Genomic DNA, 24,781 nt, shown 5'->3' with positions numbered 1-24,781 from the left:
TTGCTGCCGTTCCACCGCATTCTTCTACAAATATTCCTCGCTTTGTTTTTGATCTTAGTTGAAATGTAATCCAGCACACTAAAGCCGTGGTCAGTCCTGCATGACCCACTGACTTTTGGACTTTGCCCACTACTCTTTCACCACACAAGAGGAGATTACCGGAGGACCTAATCTTGCATAATTTGGTCTTCGTGCACTCCTTAAAACCCATTCATCCTGTTGGGACCACTAGGGTGGCCAGAGCGCTAGACTACCCAATGGAAAGCAAGATTAGGGTCTCATGGGGAAGCTCATTCATACCCCAGAACACAGAACTGCACGATGATTAGAGGAAATTTGGCGAGATTTAAGGGAGAGGGCACATCCCACTAATAATCAGTCTTAGCAAAGTATTTCCACAAAAATAGAAAATCTCTTGCACTCATGACAGGTTTCGATTGATGACTCAAACTGGTTAATGTGGTCATACGACCTGGCATTATTGTTGGCGCTTTGATGAATTGCTTTTCTTCCCCTTTTTCAAAATGTTTTGGATAAAAGTGTCTGCTAAATTCATAAATGTAAATGTGAGATACGGTCATAAGCTGATGGATATGCCTACCTTTAACACTTCAACAGGCACCTGCATGGGCGGCTGTAAATGTGTTGGTGCGCTGATGGCTGGCGAGGGTGCTGGTGGGCCTGGCATGCGATGCTGCATGTAATGCATAGATGCTGCCTGTTGCTGCTGCCGCTCCCGCTCCCGCTGCTCCTCCTGCTGCATTTGGTCCCGCATGAGCTGTAGGCGCAGGCCGATGCGCGACGACATGGCTGGGGGACGCGGGGGGCGGGCTGCTGTCACCGTGCAGTCCAGCCCGAAGAGTGGTGGGGTGTCTGCAAAGGAAATCGTTAGAGGAAGTGAATATGAAATAAATGGATTTCTAACAAATGTGGGTTTTTTGTACTCTATTCATCATATTATCCCGAAAAGGTTTTTCAACATTGAAAGGAATAAGAAATGTTTCGAGCACCGAATCAGCATATTAGAAAGATTTCCGAAAATTTTGCTTTGAATTTTTACATTTTAAAATAGATAAAAATATTAAAATTATATTTTTACTGTATATTAATTTTTTACTATTTACTGAGATTTTACTGTATTTTGATAAATTCAATACAGCCTTGATGAGCATAAAACACTTCTTTCAAAAACATCTTAGAAAATATTATTATTATATAAAAAACGCTATTTAAAAATGCAATATTATTTCACAATATTAATGTTTTTACTGTGTTTTTGTAAAGACAAAAATATAGCCTTTGTAAGAGTTTTCTTTCTTTCAAAAGTTTTAAATATATAAAGCAGCACCAGCAGGGCCATCCTTAGCTGACGTGGGGCCTGGTGCGAGGTAGGAAGCGGGACCCCCTCTGCCCGTTCTTGGTCTCATTCGCCACTGGGCCCCCTCAAAGCACGGGGCCTGGTGCGACCACACCAGTTGCACCGCCCAAAGGATAGCCCTGAGCACCAGTGACTTGCATATCCCTCTATAACAATAAATGTTGTTATATGACTAAAATTTCTATAATATAAATTTCTATTTAATAAGTTAATTTATAGACTGTGGCTTTACATATTTGAAAGGTACAATAACAATAAAAGCTTGCAGTTATAATTAAAAACAGAATTAAGTGTACACAAATGAAGAATCAAAATAATATATATCATGTAGCTTGTCCAAAAAAAAAAAAAAAACAATTGTGGTAACCCAAAAAAAACAAAAAATTTTAGCCATGTAATATTATACTCAAATTTGCCCATAAGATTATCAACAGCCTATGGCATTTTTCATTAGAGCTGTGCTGCATTCTACAAGAAGTCTGATGGCTCTAAATAAATACATACTCAGAAGTAATGATGAGTGTGATGGGGAAGTCATGTGAGGGTCAGGTGGTGTTTTTCTTTTCTACTGAAGCTCATATGAGTAGCCTTTTCAATTTGGAAATGCCTCAAAACCTCCTCAACTCACAAAACAGAAAGGCCCACACCCTGTTTCTTCTGCGGTCCTGGGGAGTCCCTAAGTGAAGGAGTTCCTCTTTTTGGGGTGCTATAGAATACCAATATGCAAACAAGCATGACTTTGCTGTTATTGCGGACATTGCTGCTAAGATACAAAAAGGAACTGGAATTTAAGTGTATTGAAAAAGATGGGGTTCTGATGGGGTTTCATCCACATCGGATCGATTGCTTCTGTCTGTCGTGCTGCTGAGAGGTTTGCGATTGTAGTTCCGTGTAGCTTCGCTTTTCTGTTGAATCTCTACTTTCACTCCCTCTTGTTTAAAGTGATAATAAATAACTTAATTCCCACCATATTTCTGGTATTATCTATCAAACTAATTTGATCATTTGCTTTAAAGCCATCTGAGGCCTATCTGGTGCATCTCAGTAGAACCACATCACAAACTATACTGTGGAAAGGGACTGGGCCGCCTATAGAGAAAAGCTTATTGTACTAGAGGTACAATAAGCAAAGCAGCTCCTATTGAGATGGCACTGAAACAGTATTTAGCCCACTGTGTACATTTCATTAGTGGAGGGGGGGCACGCACACTACAAGCTTTGTGGTTCACACTGGTCAGTGAACACTTTCAGGCTTTGTCACCAGGGCAGTTGCCAGAGGTTGACTCAGTTCCAGGAGAGCGGAGCTTTGGGACGGACTGTCTCGCAAAGAGATGGACTGATGTGCAACAGAACCGGACCACCGGGGTGGTTGATAACCTGCTGGTATTTGATTTCGAACTTAATGAGGCAAGATAATATATGGATGTGGCACCAGAGCTACATTATTATTTTTCTAAAAACACTAATGCCAAATTTTCACTGCAAAGATGGCACAGAAGCTCTTGAATGCTGCTCAGAGGTGGCATTAATGTATTGACACAGTTCAGTCATGACAACTCGGAGAGTTCAGCATATTAATATACATGACAATGTTAATGTGCTTGATCTTGGCGGAATAGATTTGCTACACTGCTGCTGCTGTGGCAGCACTGAGCACCCAGCACTGAGACCTGCTACCGTCAAAATATACACATGCTGATGTGAGCATGTAACAAAAACTGCTGCTGCACATCTCACATATATTAAATAACCCCCATAATAACATGCATGAAATCACCCCGTAGTTGCTGGGGAAGGTGGAGGGTTTCTGAAACATGCTGCAACTGCTACAGCGAGCACTAGCTGAGTATTTGAATGTTAAGCAGCAAGCTCATTGGCAACTGATATGAAAAGAACCAATCAGCTGTGCCATGTGAATAATGATGTCATTATGTCAGATTGATTTGAAGGTATCGAACTGCGCCATCTAGAGTTTTATGACAGACCTTTGGATTTATCACAGTTGCGTGTTTTGATAATACTGGCTGTGGTGGTTCAGAGCAGGCATAATAATTTACATTTATCCAGCATTTCATCTTTATGCTGAATTTTGAGCAGGTACAGAGCAGCTTTAACTCAGCTATGTTTACAGATATGACTTGTGTAAAGGTGTGGTCACATTTACTGTTGTTTGGTGAATTTTCATTTGAGTGATCATGAATTTTCTTTGCCTATACATATTTTGCAACAGGTTCAAGTTAGTCATACATATTGGCTGCATTGATTGACAATGGATCTTTTTTTTCGCAGAGGAATTTTATTAAAATTTCACTAATGTGACCGCACCTTAAGGGTATGGAAAATACTTTACTCAAATGCAAGTCTGACTTTTTGAAAAAACAATCTAAGCAATCTGTCATTGGTCAGACAGCTAGTCCCGCCCACAAACTCACACCATTGGTTGAGTCAGTGTTGTTGTGTCAGGCTGGAGTATGTTTCCCAAAAGCAACAATGGTTGCAAGTTCCATTGTAAACGATATAGCTCAATGAACCTTGCAACCATAGTTAGCTTACGATGGTTTTGGGAAACACATCCCTGATTGGGATTCTCAGACAAACCGAGCAATGTTTTGATAGTGTCACAGAGCCACAGTATTTACACATTTCCTCTCTAATAGTACACATAAGGTGATAATTATTTTTGTTATGATCTATAATAAAGTCATTTATTAATTGTGACCCTGGACCACAAAACCAGTATTAAGTCGCTGGGTTATATTTGTAGCAATAGCCAAACATTCATTGTATGGGTCAACATTATTGATTTTTCTTTTATGCAAAAAATCATTAGGATATTAAGTAAAGATGTTCCATGAAGATATTTTGTAGATTTCCTACCGTAAATATATCAAAACTTAATTTTTGATTAGTAATATGCATTGCTAAGAACTTCATTTGGACAACTTTAAAGGTGATTTTCTCAATATTTTGAGTTTTTTGCACCCTCATATTCCAGATATTCATATAGTTGTATCTCGGCCAAATATTGTCCGATCCTAACAAACCATACATCAATGGAAAGCTTATTTTTTCAGCTTTCAGATAATGTATAAATAGAAAAATAGATAGATATAGATATAATATAAAAATAGATATTCATTTTAAGATCAGGCTAAAGAGTACATTTAACAGTGTTAATGTATAAATGTAAAAATTGGAGAGAGAAAAATTGCTAATTAAATATCAAATACTGACCAAAACCAATAACTTATCTCTAATATATCTAATACCAATATCTCTTATATCAGCCAGTAACTATCAATGGCTTAAATATTGTCATCTCTACTTCTTAATTGGGATAGGAATAGCTAATTTTTTTAACTTTTTGGTTTTAAATATGAGCAATAGCTTTAGCAAACATCACTAATGAGTAACTGGTCATCTAACTGGTAAACATTTCTCAGGTCTTCCAGTGAAGAAACAGGCCGATAGCGTGGCTGTTTCTCAGAAGTCCACTGAACAGAGTTGGGTGTTCTTATATCACTATTGAACCAACAGAGTATTTGAGGCTCAGCCCTGTACACAGTGATGTATTTACTCGGCATATACTGACGCTGCTCTGTACATATGCCGCCACCTCCTCTTGTGACGTTGCTCACCCACACCGCCCATTGGCGAATGCCAGGCATACACTGCCCCGATGGAGACGCATCCAAACAAAGCCAGCTATCAAAGTGCCCTATTGTCAAAGTAGCCATTGAATTCATGGCATCTCTACATCAAAGGATGAAGAAATAATAGAAAAAGTGGGTCACAAAGCTTATACACCCACACAAACACACCTGCATGCTTACAAAGCCTTACAGCATTCAAGATATTATTATACTAGTGTGTCGTCTTTGTCATCTTGTATATGTAAAACTATGTAAAAGTAAATGTAAAGGTATGTACTACGTAACAGTATCTATTTAGTAAATAAAGTAAACGTAAATTATATGACATAAATGACAGAATTTCCATGTATTATTGCAAATTAAAAACCTAATAAATTGTAATGCATTAAATTTTTGTAAATCAGAAAATGCTATATTCATCTATGAAAAAATTCAATAAATGTGTTTTCAGGAAAAGGAAATTGTATTTTATTTTATTTTAAAAATATATATTTACTTTCAAAATTATTGAGGCCAATGAATATATATGCCAAGCAGACAGAAATAGTCCATATTGTTGTATTCTGAGATTTTCACATATGTTATTCCAGCCATTTAGAAAATGTGACTGCAAATATTTATTTGCATAGTTGAAAAGTACATGCATGTCTTCCTTAATTCATAAAGACAGTGATAAAGGAGAAAGAAAACAACAGGGTGGGTACAGAATCAGGAAATTACAAGTACTCAAACTCCATTGTGCAATGTGCCAGAGCACATGCACTAACCACCAGGCCCAATACCCCAACAAATATCCTAAACACAACTACTCCAGAAAATGTGCAAATCTGACTACTAATACACCCCATGGGTCAAACTTCGTCAATTAACTGCTACTAGATTGTAAATAGACCAAAAAGCATCTTTATGCATTAAAGGCCATTCAAAAGTGTATTCAGACCAGAGTTATTACAGTTTACAAAAACTAATACCACTTCCTACAATGCAACTAGCATTAGCCAAAGAAGCGAGCAGAGGAAAAAATTGATCAGTTTGCCTCATTCAGAGGCCAAGTCTGCAATATCAAATATGAGCTCACTGACTAATTTGGGGAGTAACTGCTTACATGCAAATATGAATATAAATCTTGGGTTTCGGTGGAGTTTTGGAACCTGTACACGACGGGCGGACAGGGGTCTGGCAAAGAACCAAATTATGCTGCCCACCCTTGATTTACCACCCACCCTGGCTAGCAAGGCAGTGAGGCAAGCGGAACCAAAAATAACACCCACACTTTCTGTTCCTGTTTGCAGAGACACCCTGTTCCCTCGGGGGAACAGACTGCCGGTGTGTAAATTCTATGCCTCTGCAGCACACAGTGAACTTTCCATGCTCTGGCCAACTTATCTGGCATGTTCTAAGGATTCACACTCACATATGGGATTAACGCTCGCTGGGATAATATTCGGTGGGATGGGCAAGGGAAAGACAGCTCTCAAGTAGGAGGATGAACTTTCTGGCAGTGTCTTCACAGTACCCTTTTCCTTCCTCTTTTGCCTCAAGATAAGCAAGAGTGTCAGTTCTAGGAAAAGCTGCTCTTATTTGGGTTTTGATTTGGTACAAATCAGGTGACAAACATTACAAAGAATTCAACTGCAGCTGATAACGACAAATGGCAGATATTAAAATTCTATGCTATAAATAAATTGAAATAAGAGTAAAAATGGCAGTGAGTTTACAAGCTGCAAATGAATTTAGGCATTATATGGAAGTTTATTTTTTAGCAGAATGGCAAGATATAAACTCTATACCATTTAATTTTTTATTCCATGATGAAAACAAGCTTTTTTTCTCAGAATTGCAAAAAAAAGTCACAATTGTGAGATAAACATTTGCAGTTACTTTTATATTTTTTTATACCCTGGTGGAAATAAACATCTAATGCATTATGTGTAGCATGAAAAAATTATATTCATACTGAGATTTACATTTAACAGTGTTTTCATTAAATGAGAAAACTTAATTGTTATTATGATTAAAAAAAAACATCTAGTTCACCCAAAAAATAATATTTTGTCATTAATAACTCATCCTCATGTCGTTCCAAACCCTTAAAGGGATAGTTCACCCAAAAATGAAAATTGTGTCATTAATTACTCACCCTCATGTCGTTCATGTCTTTGAAACACAAATTAAGATATTTTTGTGGAAATCTGAGAGCTCTCTGACTCTCCATAGACAGCAAGGATACTACCACGATCAAGGCACAGAAACGTAGCAAGGGCATTGGTAAAATAGTCCATGTGGCATCAGGGGTTCAACCACAAGTTTTCAAAGCAGCGAGAATACTTTTTGTGCGCAAAGAAAACAATAACTAGGCATGCAACGATACCATTTTTTCAGAACCGATCCAATCCGATACCCAAAATTCTGAGTATCGGCTGATTCCGATCCGAGCGCAGTTTTTTTTTCTATACTTCTGTGTGTTCACCTGATCATCACTCTTGTGTGTGTTAAACACAATCTGCTAAATATAGACAACTTCATTTTCATGAAAAATAATAATCTATGACAAAACATACTATTCTAAACTAGGTTAGTGGATAATTCAGCAGCAAAAGTTATTCTAGAAAAATCATGGGTGCAAAATAATTTTATAAAAACATTAAACTAAACATTTAGGGAAACAACATTCTTTAGTGGGGAACAAATAAAAGTTAATAAGTGTAGGACTAAATCTGGTAAAATGTTACACATTGCTCTTTGTATTGTTGTAAAATACATTCATGAAAAACAAGTAGCCATATATATTATAAATATAAATATATATACTTTAAAATGAAACGACATTTCTTTTAAATGCATAGCACAGTAATGAAAGCAGCAACATATGATAGATAGAACAGAACCAAAAAGACTATTAATTATCTTTCATTGCTCAAAAGTATAATACGAAAGGGTATGGCTCCAATACAGAGCGGCACAAAGTGCTTATGTGCATCCCGTGTGCAGAATGATGCGCATGAAGCAACACGGAGTCACAGCGCTCCACATAAAAAAGGGAAGAGATATTGATGCGTAGTGTATTATATTTGTGCGATAGTTTGAGCCTTTTCTTTTAACCGTTTCTCAGTTATTTTTCAATCTTTAAGAGAGTTTCACCGTCTTGACTGTAGTAACCGAACGCGACACTTCAGAACACTTAAAATATAGTGCACGAAAACTTTATGGTGCTTTATAATGTGTTTGTGCCTTCGTTGGCTTAACAATAACACAGAATAGCATACACACAAAATCCGATTTGGATCGGTCTCATCTGACAATACCTGATATAGCAGAAAATGCCAATTTCGGAGCCGATACCGAGTATCGGATTGATGCATCCCTAATAATAACAATTTATTCAACAATACTTCTCCCCGATGTACCGTCTTCCACCATTTTGGAGAGTACCCCAGAACGTAAACGATCAGCATGCGCATGCTTTCTACAAAACGTAAACAACGCTGATTACGTTTATTATGCTTCTGTGCCTTGATCGTGGTTGTATCCTTGCTGTCTATGGAGGGTCTGACAGCATAAAAAATATCTTAGTTTGTGTTCTGAAGATGAACGAAGGTCTTAAGGGTTTGGAATGACATGAGGGTGAGTAGTTAATGACAGAATTTTCATTTTTGGGTGAACTAACTCTTTAAGACTTTCATTCATCTTCGGAACACAAATTAAAATATCTTTGATGAAATTTGAGAGCTTTCTGACCCTGCATAGACAGGTGCGTATGTGACATGAATGGTTCATCCGTAATTTAATGAAGTGACTAGAATACTTTTTGTGCACAAAGAAAACGACGTGTGGTGCTGCTAACGCAGGAGCCGGCGTTCTGACATAGAACCCGAATGTGCTGCAGCTTGTTTGCAAGCAGAGGAATGTACATGCATGCATCATGGTACTGTCATGAATGCATGTCGAAGACTGACACAGAGGAGAAGAAATTGTCGTTGTTATTTGTGTTTTCATTGTGAACAAAAAGTATTCTCATAGCTTCATAAAATAACGGTTGATCCACTGATGTCACATGGACTATTTTAAAGATGTCCTTACTACCTTTCTTGGCCTTGAACATGGTAGTTCTGTTGCGGTCTATGCAGGGTCAGAAAGATCTCAAATTTCATCAAAAACATCTTAATTTGTGTTCCGAAGAAGAACGAAGGTCTTACAGGTTTGGAACGACATGAGAGTGAGTAATCAATGACAGAATTTTCAGAATTGTCCCTTTAAATATAACTTCAATATGATAAATGATATGGTACAAATATATCGTGCATCGCTCTTTTATAAATACTGTACGATAAATTACAAAGATGATAAATTACAGTTTAGAGGACTTAAATTAAATCATCTGGGGTCCCATGATTTCAAGAAAATGAAAAAAAAAAATCCCCAAATGATGCTTGTGTCATGTGCAGTGTGGTCATGCTTCTTGGGCTCCCACCAAAACAGCGATTACCTCACTCTCAAACTCTCGCAATCAAGTAAATAAACATCACTCGAACTTCTGCTTTTACAGTCACTGATTCTGCTGTCCTCCGTCCAAAAGTGAGATATGCTGTTTCATTTAACCACGGATTGACAATAAAAATTGAGAAAATGCCAATTCATTAAATATCAAAAGAGAACAAACACTTTTTAGGTTTCCCAGCTTTCACATGAGCAAGACACATTCATGACCTTCCTTACTTTTAAGTAAATGCAAGTCATTGCTATTCAATGCAAGACAACTTAATCCTGACACAACTGTGATAATACATTTCAGATGTTTGCTTACTAGAACAAGTTTTTACTGTTATAGTGTAACTTGACCATATATAGTCTAACTTAATTAGATTCTCTTTTATCTAGTGACTACATTGACCTGTGGGTGACTTGACTTTCAAAATGTTCAAAACACACATAAACAACACAAAACTACTTCGTTTCTGCTGTCTTTGCCATGCCAATTACTGTCTGACTTCTTGGCTCTGAAGCAAAGGAAAATATATATGTTTATTATTATTGGACAATGCTGCTATTGAGAAGTTGTAAAACAAAAATATCGCAAATGCTGTGGCGTGCAGTGAGAGCCACATGCAAAGATTTTCATGGACTTGGAAGGACCATAAATAGTTTTAGGTTCTGTGTCAATTTCAATGTCAGTTATGCTTTTTATGCATATTTTATTTATATAAACCATTTTATATTGAGAGGGCACTTTATTTAACAGGAAACCACAACCCCATAACGACCGAATGCAAATTCCAATTTTGACAACGCTTACGGGAAAATGTATAAACGACCCAATGGATTTTCCTAACAGACAGGCCGGACACGCACTGAATAGTGTATTCTCCATGGCTTTCTGTGCCTTTATTCATTTCTCTCTGTGAGAAATATCTCACAATTACCTCTTTGTGTAGAAAGTGCTGAAAGTGATCTGGGTGTCCTCCACGCGCTGCTCTCTACATGACTGGATGCCTGCTTATGAGTGGGCTGAAAAACTGGAAAAGAGACACAGAGATTTGTATTAGTGGCCATCCTTTGCCCGGTGAGTAACATGAAGAGGTTTCCGGCTGTGGCTGGATGAACTGGAGTGATGACAATGTTGCAGATAGCTGCGGCTGTGCTGTTTCTAGTGGTCAAAATAACAAGGCAACAGGTGCATCGAGGATATATCTATTTATATGTACATCTGATATCTTGGTTAAACTGGAAACATCTAATTAAACTTCTTTCCAAACTGTGAGAATTAAACTTGTACAGTGCATCCATATTTACAGACCCAACAACCAAGTAAAGATAAACATAGATAAAAAAAGATACATTAATACATCCAAACACAATCTTTCTATCCAATGGATCCAGTGATCTTAGAGCAACCACCTACCTTACAGGAAATACAAGCACGTTATGTTCGGACATAAAAAGCACTGCTTTCCAGGGACTACAGATGATGTGTATTTAATTTTGCTAATATTTAACTGCCAATATTTGTCCCTCTAAAAATAAAATAAAATACCTAAATATAACATTTTACTATATTTAAACCCAAACTTCAGCTTTTTACTCTAAAATCAGCACCGAAAATGCCACAAAAGCCCACTGATTCCATCCAGGTTGGTTTATGGATGTCTGCCACTGATTTCTCTCACAATAATAGACCATCATAATAAAAGCTAGTCCAAATCGACTTATAATCTCTTTTAAACAACCATGCTAACCAAACATGCTTAACAAGAGCCAACAATGACAAGCCAAGTAGATCTCAGTTAAGTATGAGACTTCCAATAAAACACATTTCCCAACCACTTAATATGTGCATCCAACAAAGTGAATATTCAATCTCGTTACGGGTTGTTGATATCAAATCATACACAACTCTCGGTAATGATTCACTCTCCATACCTTATACGCAGTTGTAGACAGGCAGTGCAAACGAAGAAGGCCGGTCAATGATTATTTTGTCCTATTCATCACAGATACACAATCCTCATTTAAGTCCAAACCCCAGTGGTGTCCTAACAGAATACTGATATACTTATACTAGAGGCTGTGCTGGCTGACAGCGCCACCACCCGTGACCAATAGCCACAGAGAAAAAGAGAGGGAGAGCAATCAGCAGTCACAGGGAAATCCTTAGTCATGAAGTCTTACAGTACAGTGTCCACAACTTCTCTTCTGTCTATTACCCCCTCCAGTTCCCATAAATGAAACCCTGTGAGCTTCCGTGAGAGAGGAACAAGGGGACTTCATTGTCCCTCATCTCTTTCCTCGAGTCCTCTTCCATCTCATCTGACTGTGCTGCTGAATGTAATGAGTCTGGAGGAGTGTGGTGAATCACTGGTTAGGTTGGGTCAGCAAAACACTCATGTGGACGTGTATAAACACGCTTTACACGCCACATATTGATACATTTGGATTACAGTAAATGATCAGGGAAGTCGCTCTTAATCGGTGCACGGTGTTGCCTTCACCTCAAGTTAAAGCGTGCAGGTGCACATGAATGTCTAATAATTCATTTAGCAGAGGATTATATGCAAAGAGACTTGCATTCAAGGTACTTTTTAACACGGGAATTAAACCCATATCCCTTGATTTGCTATGGGACATGGTGCTCTGACATAGTCACATGATGATGATGATGTTGGTCAAGCATTCAAAAGTTTGTGATCGAAAGTATTTTATGCTCACTAAGGCTGCATTCATTTGGTAAAATACAATCAAAACAGTAATATTTATGCAACTTAATGTATGTTTTTTCTATTTTAATATGTAATTTATTCCTGTGATGGCAAAGCTGAATTTTCAGCAGTCATTTCTCCAGTCTTCATTGTCTCATGATCCTACAGAAATGATTATAATAATATGCTGATATGGTGCTCAAGAACCATTTTTTATTCTTATTGAAAACAGTTGTGCTGCTTAATATTTTTGTGGAAGTTGTGATATTTTTCAGGTTTCTTTGCTGAATATAAAGTGCAAAGGAACAGCATTTATTTGAAATAGAAATCTTTCGTAGGATAGTCTTTACTGTTACTTTTGATCAGTTTAATGTGTCTTTTGTTGAATAAAAAAATAAAATGGCTCTTTTTCATATGATGGAAATGCATGCAATCATTGGCAGTTAATATGCCTGTCCACCCAAAAATGAAAATTCTTTCATTTTCTCAGCCTTGTGTTGTTACAAACATTTATGACTTTCTTTATTCTGTGGAACGCAAAAGAAGATGCAATGAATATTATTGGAATTCTTTCATGTTTAGATGCCACCGTTCAACATTTTGTGATCTGCAGAAGAAAAAAGAAGTCATACAGATTTGGATCAACATAAGAGTGGGTAAATATTCTGGCAAAAATGCAAACCTTGATGTCTGCTAAATTGTAAATGGTTTGTTTTTGTCATTTAGGGGGTGGAAACAGTGGAGAAAAGTCAAATGTAATGGAAGGTGCACTAAAGTAAAGCAGGAAACATGAGACACTGAGAGCTTTCCTAACATGTAAGATCAACGTAAAGATCTTAATATATACATGAAAGTGGCGCTTTCAGGATAAATATAACAGCTGTGACATTGTCTCCCCCTAGTGATAATAAAAATAGACATTAAATATGTATATATTCTGTAAAATGTTCCACAAAGTGCACTGGGTAAAGGGCAGATACATTTTAAGGAATTACACCATGATTTGCCCCCAAGAAATAGTCAAACTGCATTCAGTAGGCCATCAATTCGCTAACCCCAAATAATGAATAACAATCATCAGACATATAACAAAGACTGATGGAAGGGTGATAAGAGGAAGTGAGATGTTAGTTACAAGAAATGAGTATTGCATTATGCCTGAATAATTCCCACCCCTCTGCTTTAGATCATGCGCGCATAAAAAAAGAAATGATTTCTGCATTATGGGGTTCTGTGACATTTACAGGATCAAACTTTACGCCAATATTTAAAGACTTACAGTTAAAGTCTGAAATTGTTATGAATAGCTTGATTTCCAGTATAACAGTGATTCTTGAGCAGTTGTCTCATACGGTGCCCGAGAGGGGTCGTCTTCGGTTCACTTAGTTTTGTCGTGGCAAAGAGATATTAATTAGTGGGAATGTCATATTAACTCGTGGGAACGTGATAATATGTCGTGGCCTGCAGATCTTATGTTGAGGGAATGACATACATTTCACGAGTTTAATGCATAAACAATCCTATGTGACCATAGCAACCCGGGGTTATCAGAGATGGATAAAACATTTTTATTAACATTACATATTTCATTTAATATTTGTATATTATTATTATTATTAGGTTTTATAAAATTGTTAGAGCTATATTTTTATATTTATTTCATATATAATATTTTATTATTTCCCCTTTGAATTCTTGTATCGCTTTACCTAATTAACGTTCTGTATAATTATGCTATTTGCTACCATATATTTTGCAAATACTGCAAACGCCTGACAATTATGCCAATACTTTATGATTGTAGGCTATTTATGCCCGTGCATTAAACTCGTGGCCACAAGAAAAATATATCGTTCCCTCAGCATAAGAAGCCCCCACGAGTTAATATGACGTTCCCACAAATTAATATTCCACGACAAACCTAAGTGAACTGAAGACGACCCCTCCCGGGCACCATAGTCTCAGGATCCAAATTTAACATGCAAAAAATCCTTCGAGAAACTGCAGTTTGTTAAATTAAAAATAACTTTCACTGATCTTTTCATGGACCATTCCCAGCTGGTGGAACAACCTGCCTATCTCAAATCGAGCAGCTGAGTCTTTAGCCATTTTCAAAAAAACATCTAAAAATCTTATTCGCCAGCACCTGACCAATTAATACTAGCACTTACCTATTCTATTCTATTCGGTCGAATTCTTTTGATTTTTTTTTTAAACCTTGCTTTGTGTATTGTGCTAGACCAGGCATCCTCAAATCTGGCCCACTCCTGCAGAGTTTAGCTGTAATCCTAATCAAACACACCTGAGCATACTAATCCGAGTCTTCAAGATCATTAGAAAATCACAGGTAGATGAGTTTGATCAGGGTTGGAGCTAAACTCTGCGGCAGATTGGACCTCCAGGGAAAGATTTGAGGAACCCTGTGCTAGACTATCTGAGACTTGTTACAGCACTTGTATACTGTTGCTCTCTCGTTGTTCTGATTGCTTCAATTGCTCTCCTCATTTGTAAGTCACTTTGGATAAAAGCGTCTGCTAAATGATTAAATGTCAAATGTAAATTTACTATGAACAATACTGTACCATTTTACTATATTTTGTAAGAATGCAATAAATTGTTCAAAAGTGAGTCAATACATTTATAACATTGCAAAAGATTTCTATTTCAAATAAATGTTGTTCTTAAAAAAATGTATCATGTTTTCCACGCAGTGATTAATCGCATCCAAAACTAAAGTTTGTTTACATTATTATACATATATGTGTACTGTGTATATTTATTATGTATATATAAATACACACACATTCAGTATATACTTTGAAAATATTTACGTTTATACATTTACATATTCATTTTCTTATATTTTAAATATATAAACAACATTTTTCTTAAATATATACATGCATGTGTTTGTATACATAATTAATATACACTGTATACACACATATATTATGTAAACAAAACTTTTATTTTGGATGCGATTTATTGTTTCCTTAAACTGTTTTCAACACTGATAATAATAATAATAATAAAACAAAAGGTTTGTTGACCACCACCCAAATGATTTCTGAAGGATCATGTAACACTGAAGACTGTAATAATGCTTGCTGAAAATTCAGCTTTGCCATCACAGCAATACATTTTATTTTAAATATATGAATTTATTATTTTACTGTTTTTGATCAAATAAATAAAGCCTTGGAGACTGTAGACTGTAGACTTTCAAAAATTCCACAGACCCAAACTTTTGAAAAGTAATACAAGTAATTTGTAATTGTATGTGTGCATTACTTTCTAAAGGTTAAACATCAGTGTAGGGCACACAATGAAATTACATGCAAAACAGATTGGTTCAGCATGGCCACAAACCAAAATTACAATGAGAGCAAAATGTCTGTGGGCATTTATAGAAGTTTACAGATTCTGTTTTGTCAAACTAATGTGAAGCTGCCTATCACAGCTCAATTGAAGCTTTAATAATGACCCAAATGAATGACCCAAAAAATGAACCAAAACAAACTGTTTATTTTCAAATGCCCATCTCCTTTTATTCTCCCCTGTATCTAAGATTTGCTTCTCGGCAGACTTTTGTGATCAATTCAAAGCTCTGTTTTTTCTATAGCTTTGTTTGGAAGGTGCATGATGGGTAATAAAAGCCTGGACACCATGCATTTCCATTCAGGTGCTGTGACCTCTGCAAAGTACTCAAACAACCAGTGACCTTTCCTCCAAAAAGACCTCGCTGGGGGGCTTTTGAAACGATATACACAGACAGAAAGAGTTACGCAGATACAAAGTGTAGAGAAGTGGTTTAAACGGCTTGTTGACATTCAACATGCGAGACAAGACCAGCTTTGTGCACACAAACTGAAGCAGTTTAATAAACTAAATACAGACAACAATGTATTTACAGTAGTGCTTTGGGCCATAGAAGGAGCGCCAGAGACAAAACTGTATTTCACTGATTCGAACAGCTGCGGGCTGTTGCAATGTGTAGCTTATGACCAAGGAACTGTTGTGTTCCTGACAATAGCCTATGGAAAGGAGGATATTTCTAGACCCTGACTATGTCTAAACAAGCTGGTGTGGCATTTCTATTATTTTCCATCAGCTTTTCTGATATTGAGGGAACTAAAAACTTACTCATGCATTTTGCAATGACATTAAGATATATGAGGGGAATCCCTAAGTTACATATTCCAGGTCTACTTGTTGAAAAGTGTTTTTGTAATAATGTAGAGAGGTTGCTTTAGCAAGACTACAGAGAGAAAAATAAATAAATCACCTCCATTCCTTTATCCTCTGGTGGTCTTCGGTCATTTTAGACCAGAATTTTTTCCCCCTGAATTTTTACTTTTTTTATTTTATTTTATTGAAATGGTGATTTTTTTTTTGTAACTTGCTATAATATGGCCATAACAATGTAGGCACAATTAGAATAGGACAAATGGTAACACTTGTGATGTTTGCATAGGAAATTAATGGAAAATGAAAACTACAAAAATCAGCCATGATGTAGTCTTTAATAATGTCTAAATATATTTCTAAACCTAATATAAGTAATTATGTCTGATAATACTCTTATAGTGGTTACCCCATGGTATTATGATTTCCTTTATTCCTCCCACCAGATGACATCAATCTGCCTCATATGCATTGGATTTTAAAAGCTTTTACAATATTTTTAACGAACAATGTATATATTGAATTAAAAAAATATATATTTTCATAATTCCATAGACATAAATGCTGCATAATTAAGAAGCGAATATTGTCTAGTACTGTGAACTTACCTCAAAATACAAAATATTAAAAAAACTAATCCGTGTTGTTTTAGTATCACTGAGATACTATACAGGTCCTTCTCAAAAAATTAGCATATTGTGATAAAGTTAATTATTTTCTGTAATGTACTGATAAACATTAGACTTTCATATATTTTAGATTCATTACAACACAACTGAAGTAGTTCAAGCCTTTTATTTTTTTAATATTGATGATTTTGGCATACAGCTCATGAAAACCCAAAATTCCTATCTCAAAAAATTAGCATATCATGAAAAGGTTCTCTAAACGAGCTATTAACCTAATCATCTGAATCAACTAATTAACTCTAAACATCTGCAAAAGATTCCTGAGGCTTTTAAAAACTCCCAGCCTGGTTCATTACTCAAAACCGCAATCATGGGTAAGACTGCCGACCTGACTGCTGTCCAGAAGGCCATCATTGACACCCTCAAGCAAGAGGGTAAGACACAGAAAGAAATTTCTGAACGAATAGGCTGTTCCCAGAGTGCTGTATCAAGGCACCTCAGTGGGAAGTCTGTGGGAAGGAAAAAGTGTGGCAGAAAACGCAGCACAACGAGAAGAGGTGACCGGACCCTGAGGAAGATTGTGGAGAAGGACCGATTCCAGACCTTGGGGGACCTGCGGAAGCAGTGGACTGAGTCTGGAGTAGAAACATCCAGAGCCACCGTGTACAGGCGTGTGCAGGAAATGGGCTACAGGTGCCGCATTCCCCAGGTCAAGCCACTTTTGAACCAGAAACAGCGGCAGAAGCGCCTGACCTGGGCTACAGAGAAGCAGCACTGGACTGTTGCTCAGTGGTCCAAAGTACTTTTTTCGGATGAAAGCTAATTTTGCATGTCATTCGGAAATCAAGGAAATGCCAAAATGCCTGAAGTCCAGTGTCAAGTACCCACAGTCAGTGATGCTGGTGTTGGTCCACTGTGTTTTATCAAGGGCAGGGTCAATGCAGCTAGCTATCAGGAGATTTTGGAGCACTTCATGCTTCCATCTGCTGAAAAGCTTTATGGAGATGAAGATTTCATTTTTCAGCACGACCTGGCACCTGCTCACAGTGCCAAAACCACTGGTAAATGGTTTACTGACCATGGTATTACTGTGCTCAATTGGCCTGCCAACTCTCCTGACCTGAACCCCATAGAGAATCTGTGGGATATTGTGAAGAGAAAGTTGAGAGACGCAAGACCCAACACTCTGGATGAGCTTAAGGCCGCTATCGAAGCATCCTGGGCCTCCATAACACCTCAGCAGTGCCACAGGCTGATTGCCTCCATGCCACGCCGCATTGAAGCAGTCATTTCTGCAAAAGGATTCCCGACCAAGTATTGAGTGCATAAATGAACATAATGGCCATTCTTTTATTGGTCGGATGAAATATGCTAATTTTTTGAGATAGGAATTTTGGGTTTTTAATGAGCTGTATGCCAAAATCATCAATATTAAAACAATAAAAGGCTTGAACTACTTCAGTTGTGTTGTAATGAATCAAGACCTGTATAGGTTTTGTTAATATTTTGATTAAAGTTTTTGTTTACATAATCTGTGTGTACGGTGTATATTTATTACGTGTATATATAAATACACACATGCATGTATATATTTAAGAAAAAAATGTTACGTTTGTATATTTAATATTTACATAATTTAACATGAATATAAATATATACATGTAAATCTTTTCTAAATATATATGCATAATAAATACACACAGTATGCACACACATGTAAACAAACTCTTATTCTGAATGCGATTTATCGCGATTAACCATTTGACAGCACTAATTTTGATATTAACAAATATATTAGATGTTATTTCAGATTATTTATCTATTTTATGGTTTCCATTGTAATTTTAGTGAAAGTTTTAGTAATTTTTTTTTGCTATTTTTTATTAGTTTTGTTGTTTAAATATTATGTCTACATAGTTTGAGTTTGTATTTATTTTATTTCAAGTAACAAAACTATGTTCATGGTTTTAATTTTAATCAAACTAAAATAGCCCTATTGTTGAAAGTAAATGTATAGTTACTCTTGTGATGAATACAAGAGGGTTAATTTGTTGGCACTGGCTTAAACAAGAATGCTCGGAGATCAGCCATGGCCAAAGAGATATCTGTTATGAGATTAGGAGCGTTGGAAGTAGTAGAACACTGTTTGCAATTGTCAGCGTTAGCTACTTCTGCTGCATTACAACGCAGGATGCACCTCCCTCTCTAGCTCCCCCACTCACATCTAGCAGCGTTCACTCAACGGTATGGAAACCATGCCCGCCTTTGGCCTATCTGGCATGTGTGTGGAGAGAGAAACGTTGAGAAAGAGAGGCAGGATGCTTTGGGACCTTAGTCAGAGTGTAAAGAAAGCAACCATGTCCATGTTTAGATGTAAGATTTACAGGGTGACGCTGACATAAACATTGCACTCACTAGTGACTGACAATGCAGGGATGAGAACAAACAAATGTCATTTTATTTGTTATTATTACACAGTATGTTAACTCTTAGAGGACAACCGTACACTTTCACACCAAAAAAAAAAAAAAAAAAAAACGGTAAAAAAGCTGTCACTGGGGCAGAACCCTTTGAAAAACTATACCTATATACATTATTTCCCTGAAAAGGGTGCATATTACAACCTGAAGTATACATATTAGCAACAAATTGGCCCAAACTCAGTTTTGTTTTACAAAACAGACTGGAACTCGAGATTAACCAACACTTCCCATTTTTGTATGCAATATGCATCAGACGATCAGTAAACAGACTGTGGATGAGCCATGTCATAAGAGACTAAGACTATATATATATATATATATATATATATTATAGTTTACTAAGAGCATGACCATGGGAATCCTAGTTTTTGAATATAAATTACATTTGACTGAAAAATAAACTATTTAAAATTAAGGGTTTTTAATTTTTTATTTATTTTTATTAATCATTTCAAGTAATCTTGAGGCCCTCAACCCTTGGTCGAGAACCACTGGACTAGACATCACCTTCATACCACCACTGCTATATATAAAGCTTGAATTACTAAATATGTATTATGTGTCTCCTTTAGTCTTGCAGAGGATTACTGATACGGCTACAGATTTCTCTACTGTCTCTGCTCGGCTTTGCATATATGCCACATCCATGTGATATCACACAATGACATTTTTGTGCTTTAGCATTAACTTTGTGTGTGTTTTAGGAGGATATACTGACTAGAAAATCTGTAGAGCAAAGAGGAAATCAATGGTCTGCTGGGTAAAGAAATTATGTAAGCTTACAATACATTTCTATCACTGTTGCTTTTAACTGTCCCAGAGCCAGGGGTACAGCTACAATGGTGCACCTGAAATACAGGGGCAAGTACGAGGTCGGGACTGTCTGTCCCTGTGCCTGTGGAAATAACATCATCCTGACCTTCACTTTCCCCAGTGCAATGAGTACACAACACCCCTTACTGTTTCCACGCTCCCCACGTACACTTTAATATACCTTTCATTTGTATCTTGAAGACTAAAAGACTAGCTTAAAGAGTCTCCAAGCAGGGCAACCATTAAGCTAATGCATACAGTGAAGATGAAGCCGGAGTTAAACAGGATTACACCTGTATACATAAGACCAGGACTGCCTGGACTGGTTTCAGGTTGGATTGCACACCAACAGTTGCCTGAAGTACTGAATAGTTATAAGAATTGAACTATTATGCATTTGCACATTAATTACGTAATAGATCAAATCAGGTGCTTTTGAAGATTGTGTCCAAAAGTTGGTTTACAATTTCAATTATTATGCCAGCTTTTGATAGATGTTTCAAAGGTATAGTTCACTCCTTAATAGTCCTTCATTTTTGGGTGAACTACCCATTAAAGACCATTACACATGATCCAGCTCTATCACTCTGGTTTTGTTTTTATCTTTTATGATTTTTGCTTAATATATTGCACATCATTAGCAGTCTTTTTCATTTGGACCGTAAAACAGCAGGACTGGATGTGAGAAAATGCAAAGATGATGAATAAGGATGAAATAAACCCTAAATAACTTTTTATTTCGTATTTTAATAAATAACTGTTTTTTTTTGTATTTTAAAAATATTTTGGTAACACTTTATTATAGGGTATCTTAAGTAGTTGCTTATTAGCATGCATAATACTAGAATATTAGCCATTTATTAGTACAAATTAAGCACACATTAATGCCTTATTCTACATGACCTTATTCTACATCCCTAATCCTACCCAATACCTAAACTTAATAACTACCCTTCTAACAATTAACAAGCAGCAAATTAGAATAGGGAACACTTATTCACTATTTACTATGACTTTTCCCTCTATATTCCTAAAGTTTTACCAATATTTTTTACTTTGTTGCTGTACTTAAGTACAAATTTCAAGTATCTGTACTTTACTGGAGTAGTTTTATTTTGGAAAACTATTCATTCGCAAATTAGATTGAGTGGATTGCAGCTGTTCTCGAGTCAAAAATGTACTGATTCAAATGATCCGGTCAGAGCGAGTCTCCAGTTAACAATTCAGTGAATCCACAAGTCTGACTCAAATTGAGCCAAGAACAGGAGATCAGAAGAGCTTTATTGTAAATGAAATCATGTTTAGGTTGTAAGCGTCCAACTAAAGCTGCTGTAAAAGGGCTCTTTAAGCCCACTGTATGAAATGCTTGATGTCCACATTTGTGTATTACCGTCAGAACAGGGTAGACTTTATTTAAACTCTAAACATAATGCAAAAATAATTCAATTTAATGAATTTTTTAAGGCATGCTGTTGGTTGGGGCTGTGAATACATGTTTAAAAGTTTGCAAAAACTTGAACTTGACATGCAATTCACATAAGGAAACTTCTTGGCCATCAGAAGTCCATCAAGCCACATTTTCATCCCGTCAGTTCCCATTGAAATGACTGGATTTCACTTGCAAAATTTTGAAGAGCAACGGTAAATGTGACCGTACTTCAAATTCTGTGTGAACCAAAAATTCACTTCAACATTGTGATATATTTCTGAGAGAAACAGAATATTGAATAAAAAAAAAAAAATTGAAGGTGGGGCTTTATTATAAGAAGCTGTATTTGTACATATCCGCCGTACGTTCTGCTGTTCAGTCTCTGTCATTGTTGAGAACAGCTGTTGCATTAAATGGCCCACTGCTCTTTCCCTCTTTCTCTCCACGCTCCGTCAGCTTCAAGTATCGCCTCAGGGCAGCATTGTGAAAACAAGCAGAGAGGAACAAAATTTGGTTTCATATTTAAAGGAAAGGGTTACAGGCTTTTTGGGGCATGATTTGGTGCAAGAGCTGGCTGAAAAAGGCACATCTTGGCCTTTTTTTAAGGCACTGGCCTGATCTAGTGACTGCTGGGTATTCAACCAAACAATAGGCGACTGAATTACATCAAATATTGATACTAACAGTCAATTTTCAGTCCTTCAGTAGCAACTCATTTTCAGTCAAGATGACGGGGTCATGTCTAGAATTAACACAAGTGTAGTTTATGTTCAACTAAAATGCTCGACTTGAAGGCAGTGTAATGGAAACAAAGCAACAGCAAGCCAACCCAAACACCAATGTGCAGCAACAAATTTATCTTATGGATGATTCAGCTGTATAAGTATATAAGAAGCAGCAGTGACAACATGTGGACAGGGCAGGCCCATGCAATTTAATGAAAAACACAAAGCACAACGCAAAAATTTCCACTTCTGTGAAAGTCAACAATAAGCAAAGACGTTTTTAGTCATTGTATGGAACCCTTTTCAAAGTTTAATGCAAGCATTGTTATAAGTTTAATTTCCATAACACAAGTATTAATATGTATGTATGATGTATATATTTTAGAAAATTTAAAATAAATTGTGAATATATTGTTTTCAAAACATACTGTATGTGTGGGTACATATAATGTACACACACTTATATTATGTGCACAAAAACTATTTTGGATGTGATGAATCGCGATTAATCATTTGACAGCACTAATTCCCATTTCTCACAGCCTCATTAATGAAATGTTTCTCACTTTCCTCAGTCAGGGTTTGTGTACTTGGATGGCAGAAGGGAAAGACAGGCAACAACAAACAAACAAGGGATTAGCTTGATACTATCAGTTTCACTGAGCCAAAAAACAAATCCATATATTGTTCACTTCTTTGCTTGACTAAATCTGAATACAGGATTAAACTGTAACCATGTACCAGTTTTTATTGTCTGGGTTATCCGATACTTGAATAAACTAAACCAATGCTATCTAGCTACTACACCTCTCAAAAAGATCAGAATAATAACTGTGGTCAGTATAACACTGACAGATTATGCACAATAATCAAATTGTTGTGTTGACATTGAAATTGTCTACTTTGTTCAGAATGTGCTTTTTATTCATCATGTATTTTCAGTTCAGGCTAATCTAATATATTAAGATCAGGTTTAATGACACTTCAATGTTCTCTCTAATATTGATCTGTATACATAGCCATTCTGAAGTTAGAATAGGAAGTATATTCACAGGCATTACTTATAAATATCTCGCGCGCTATATTTGTACATTATGTGTAAATAGCCAACGCTGTTTATACATATTTAGAGTTTATGCATATCGGGTGTCAGTAAAACAGCAGTATTTGGCTGTGCTCCAACATTAAAAGCACATTCAAATAGAAATAACGTCAAAATATATCAAACCTGACCTTGTGAACAGCATCGAAAATCAATTCATTATATATATGTAACAAAGACTATTGAACTTGAGAATGCATAATGATTTCAAGCATAACTGAGTTTATCATTATGCAGTTTTGAGTCACTTCTCTCCTACCAAAATCAATGACTTTCAAAAAAGGAAAAACATACGCACCATTCTGTTTTCTGTTAACATGCAGACTGTATGTAAATACTGTCGCTGTGGAATAAGCTAGAAATGAATGCAACTCAAGCAGAGGCAGACTTATTTAGATACAAGACTGGAGCGCAATGGGCTGTATCACTTACCCGCTGAAGGTCAGAAAGTACAAAGTTGGAACGTAGTTTTTGGAAAGGAGCTGTAACTGTGCAGTCTTAAAATCAACCTGGTATCAGTTCCCTCTACAGACGTATGGAAGCGAAACTGCAAAAGAGGACCGTTTACAACTTCTCGATAATTTTAATAGAACTCACTCCCCTGTGTGATGTGCGATTTGTTTTCTGACTGCGCTGTGTGATGTGACAGCGCTGTACACCAGTCACCTGTAGGCACTTGTGACTGCCGCTGCCACCAATCACAGCGCTCACAGAGCATTGTGGGAAATGTAGTTCAGCTTCATGAAAATGTTAAAGAATTAAAAAGGTCGATTTTTCATATGGATTCTAACAGTTTCAAGTAGCTGTACATAGTTTAGACCTTGTCAGAAGGTATACACAATTTTGTATGAGTTTTTGAATTTTATATTACCTTTATATGAACTTTCATGTGCAGTTACATTTAGCTATTGTATGCCAATAAGCATACAAGTAAACAATTATCCTTAGTTTAACTAATTTAAGATCAAATGTTTATATTATAATTGTATTTCCAAATTTAAGGGATAATGTACAATCAATCGGTTATTATTGCAAAATTGAGATTTATACATCATCTGAAAGTGGACTAAAGCTTTCCATTGATGTATGGTTTCGACGATATTTGGTCGAGATAAAACCATTTGTTTTTCTGGAATCTGACAGTGCAAAAAAGTCAAAATATTGAGAAAATCTCCTTTAAAGTTGTCCAAA

General features: G+C 36.5%; 1 protein-coding gene across 4 annotated transcripts in view; it reads right to left on the bottom strand.

Moving 5' to 3' along the window:
• The window catches only part of LOC306855087 (transcription factor EB-like), a 39,236-nt gene extending 15,007 nt beyond the window's left edge, over positions 1–24,229 (bottom strand). Inside the window, exons 1-3 of one of the 4 annotated variants that reach the window (XM_079393534.1) lie at positions 24,023–24,229; positions 10,452–10,544; positions 602–873 (exon numbers count right to left, since the gene is read on the bottom strand). In XM_079393534.1, coding sequence (XP_079249660.1) covers positions 602–808 — 207 coding nt within the window. In that variant the 5' untranslated portion in view covers positions 809–873; positions 10,452–10,544; positions 24,023–24,229. Of the gene's footprint in view, positions 1–601; positions 874–10,451; positions 10,545–11,448; positions 11,562–24,022 lie in introns of those variants that run through there. The other 3 variants (XM_079393532.1, XM_079393533.1, XM_079393531.1) reach the window with 3 other exon arrangements.
• Positions 24,230–24,781: the final 552 nt, after the last annotated feature.

This window comes from Barbus barbus (genome assembly GCF_936440315.1).
Source record: "Barbus barbus genome assembly, chromosome: 35".
NCBI lineage: Eukaryota > Metazoa > Chordata > Actinopteri > Cypriniformes > Cyprinidae > Barbus > Barbus barbus.
The sequence above is the reverse complement of the archived record's forward strand: the minus strand, read 5'-3'. Positions and strand labels throughout refer to the sequence as shown.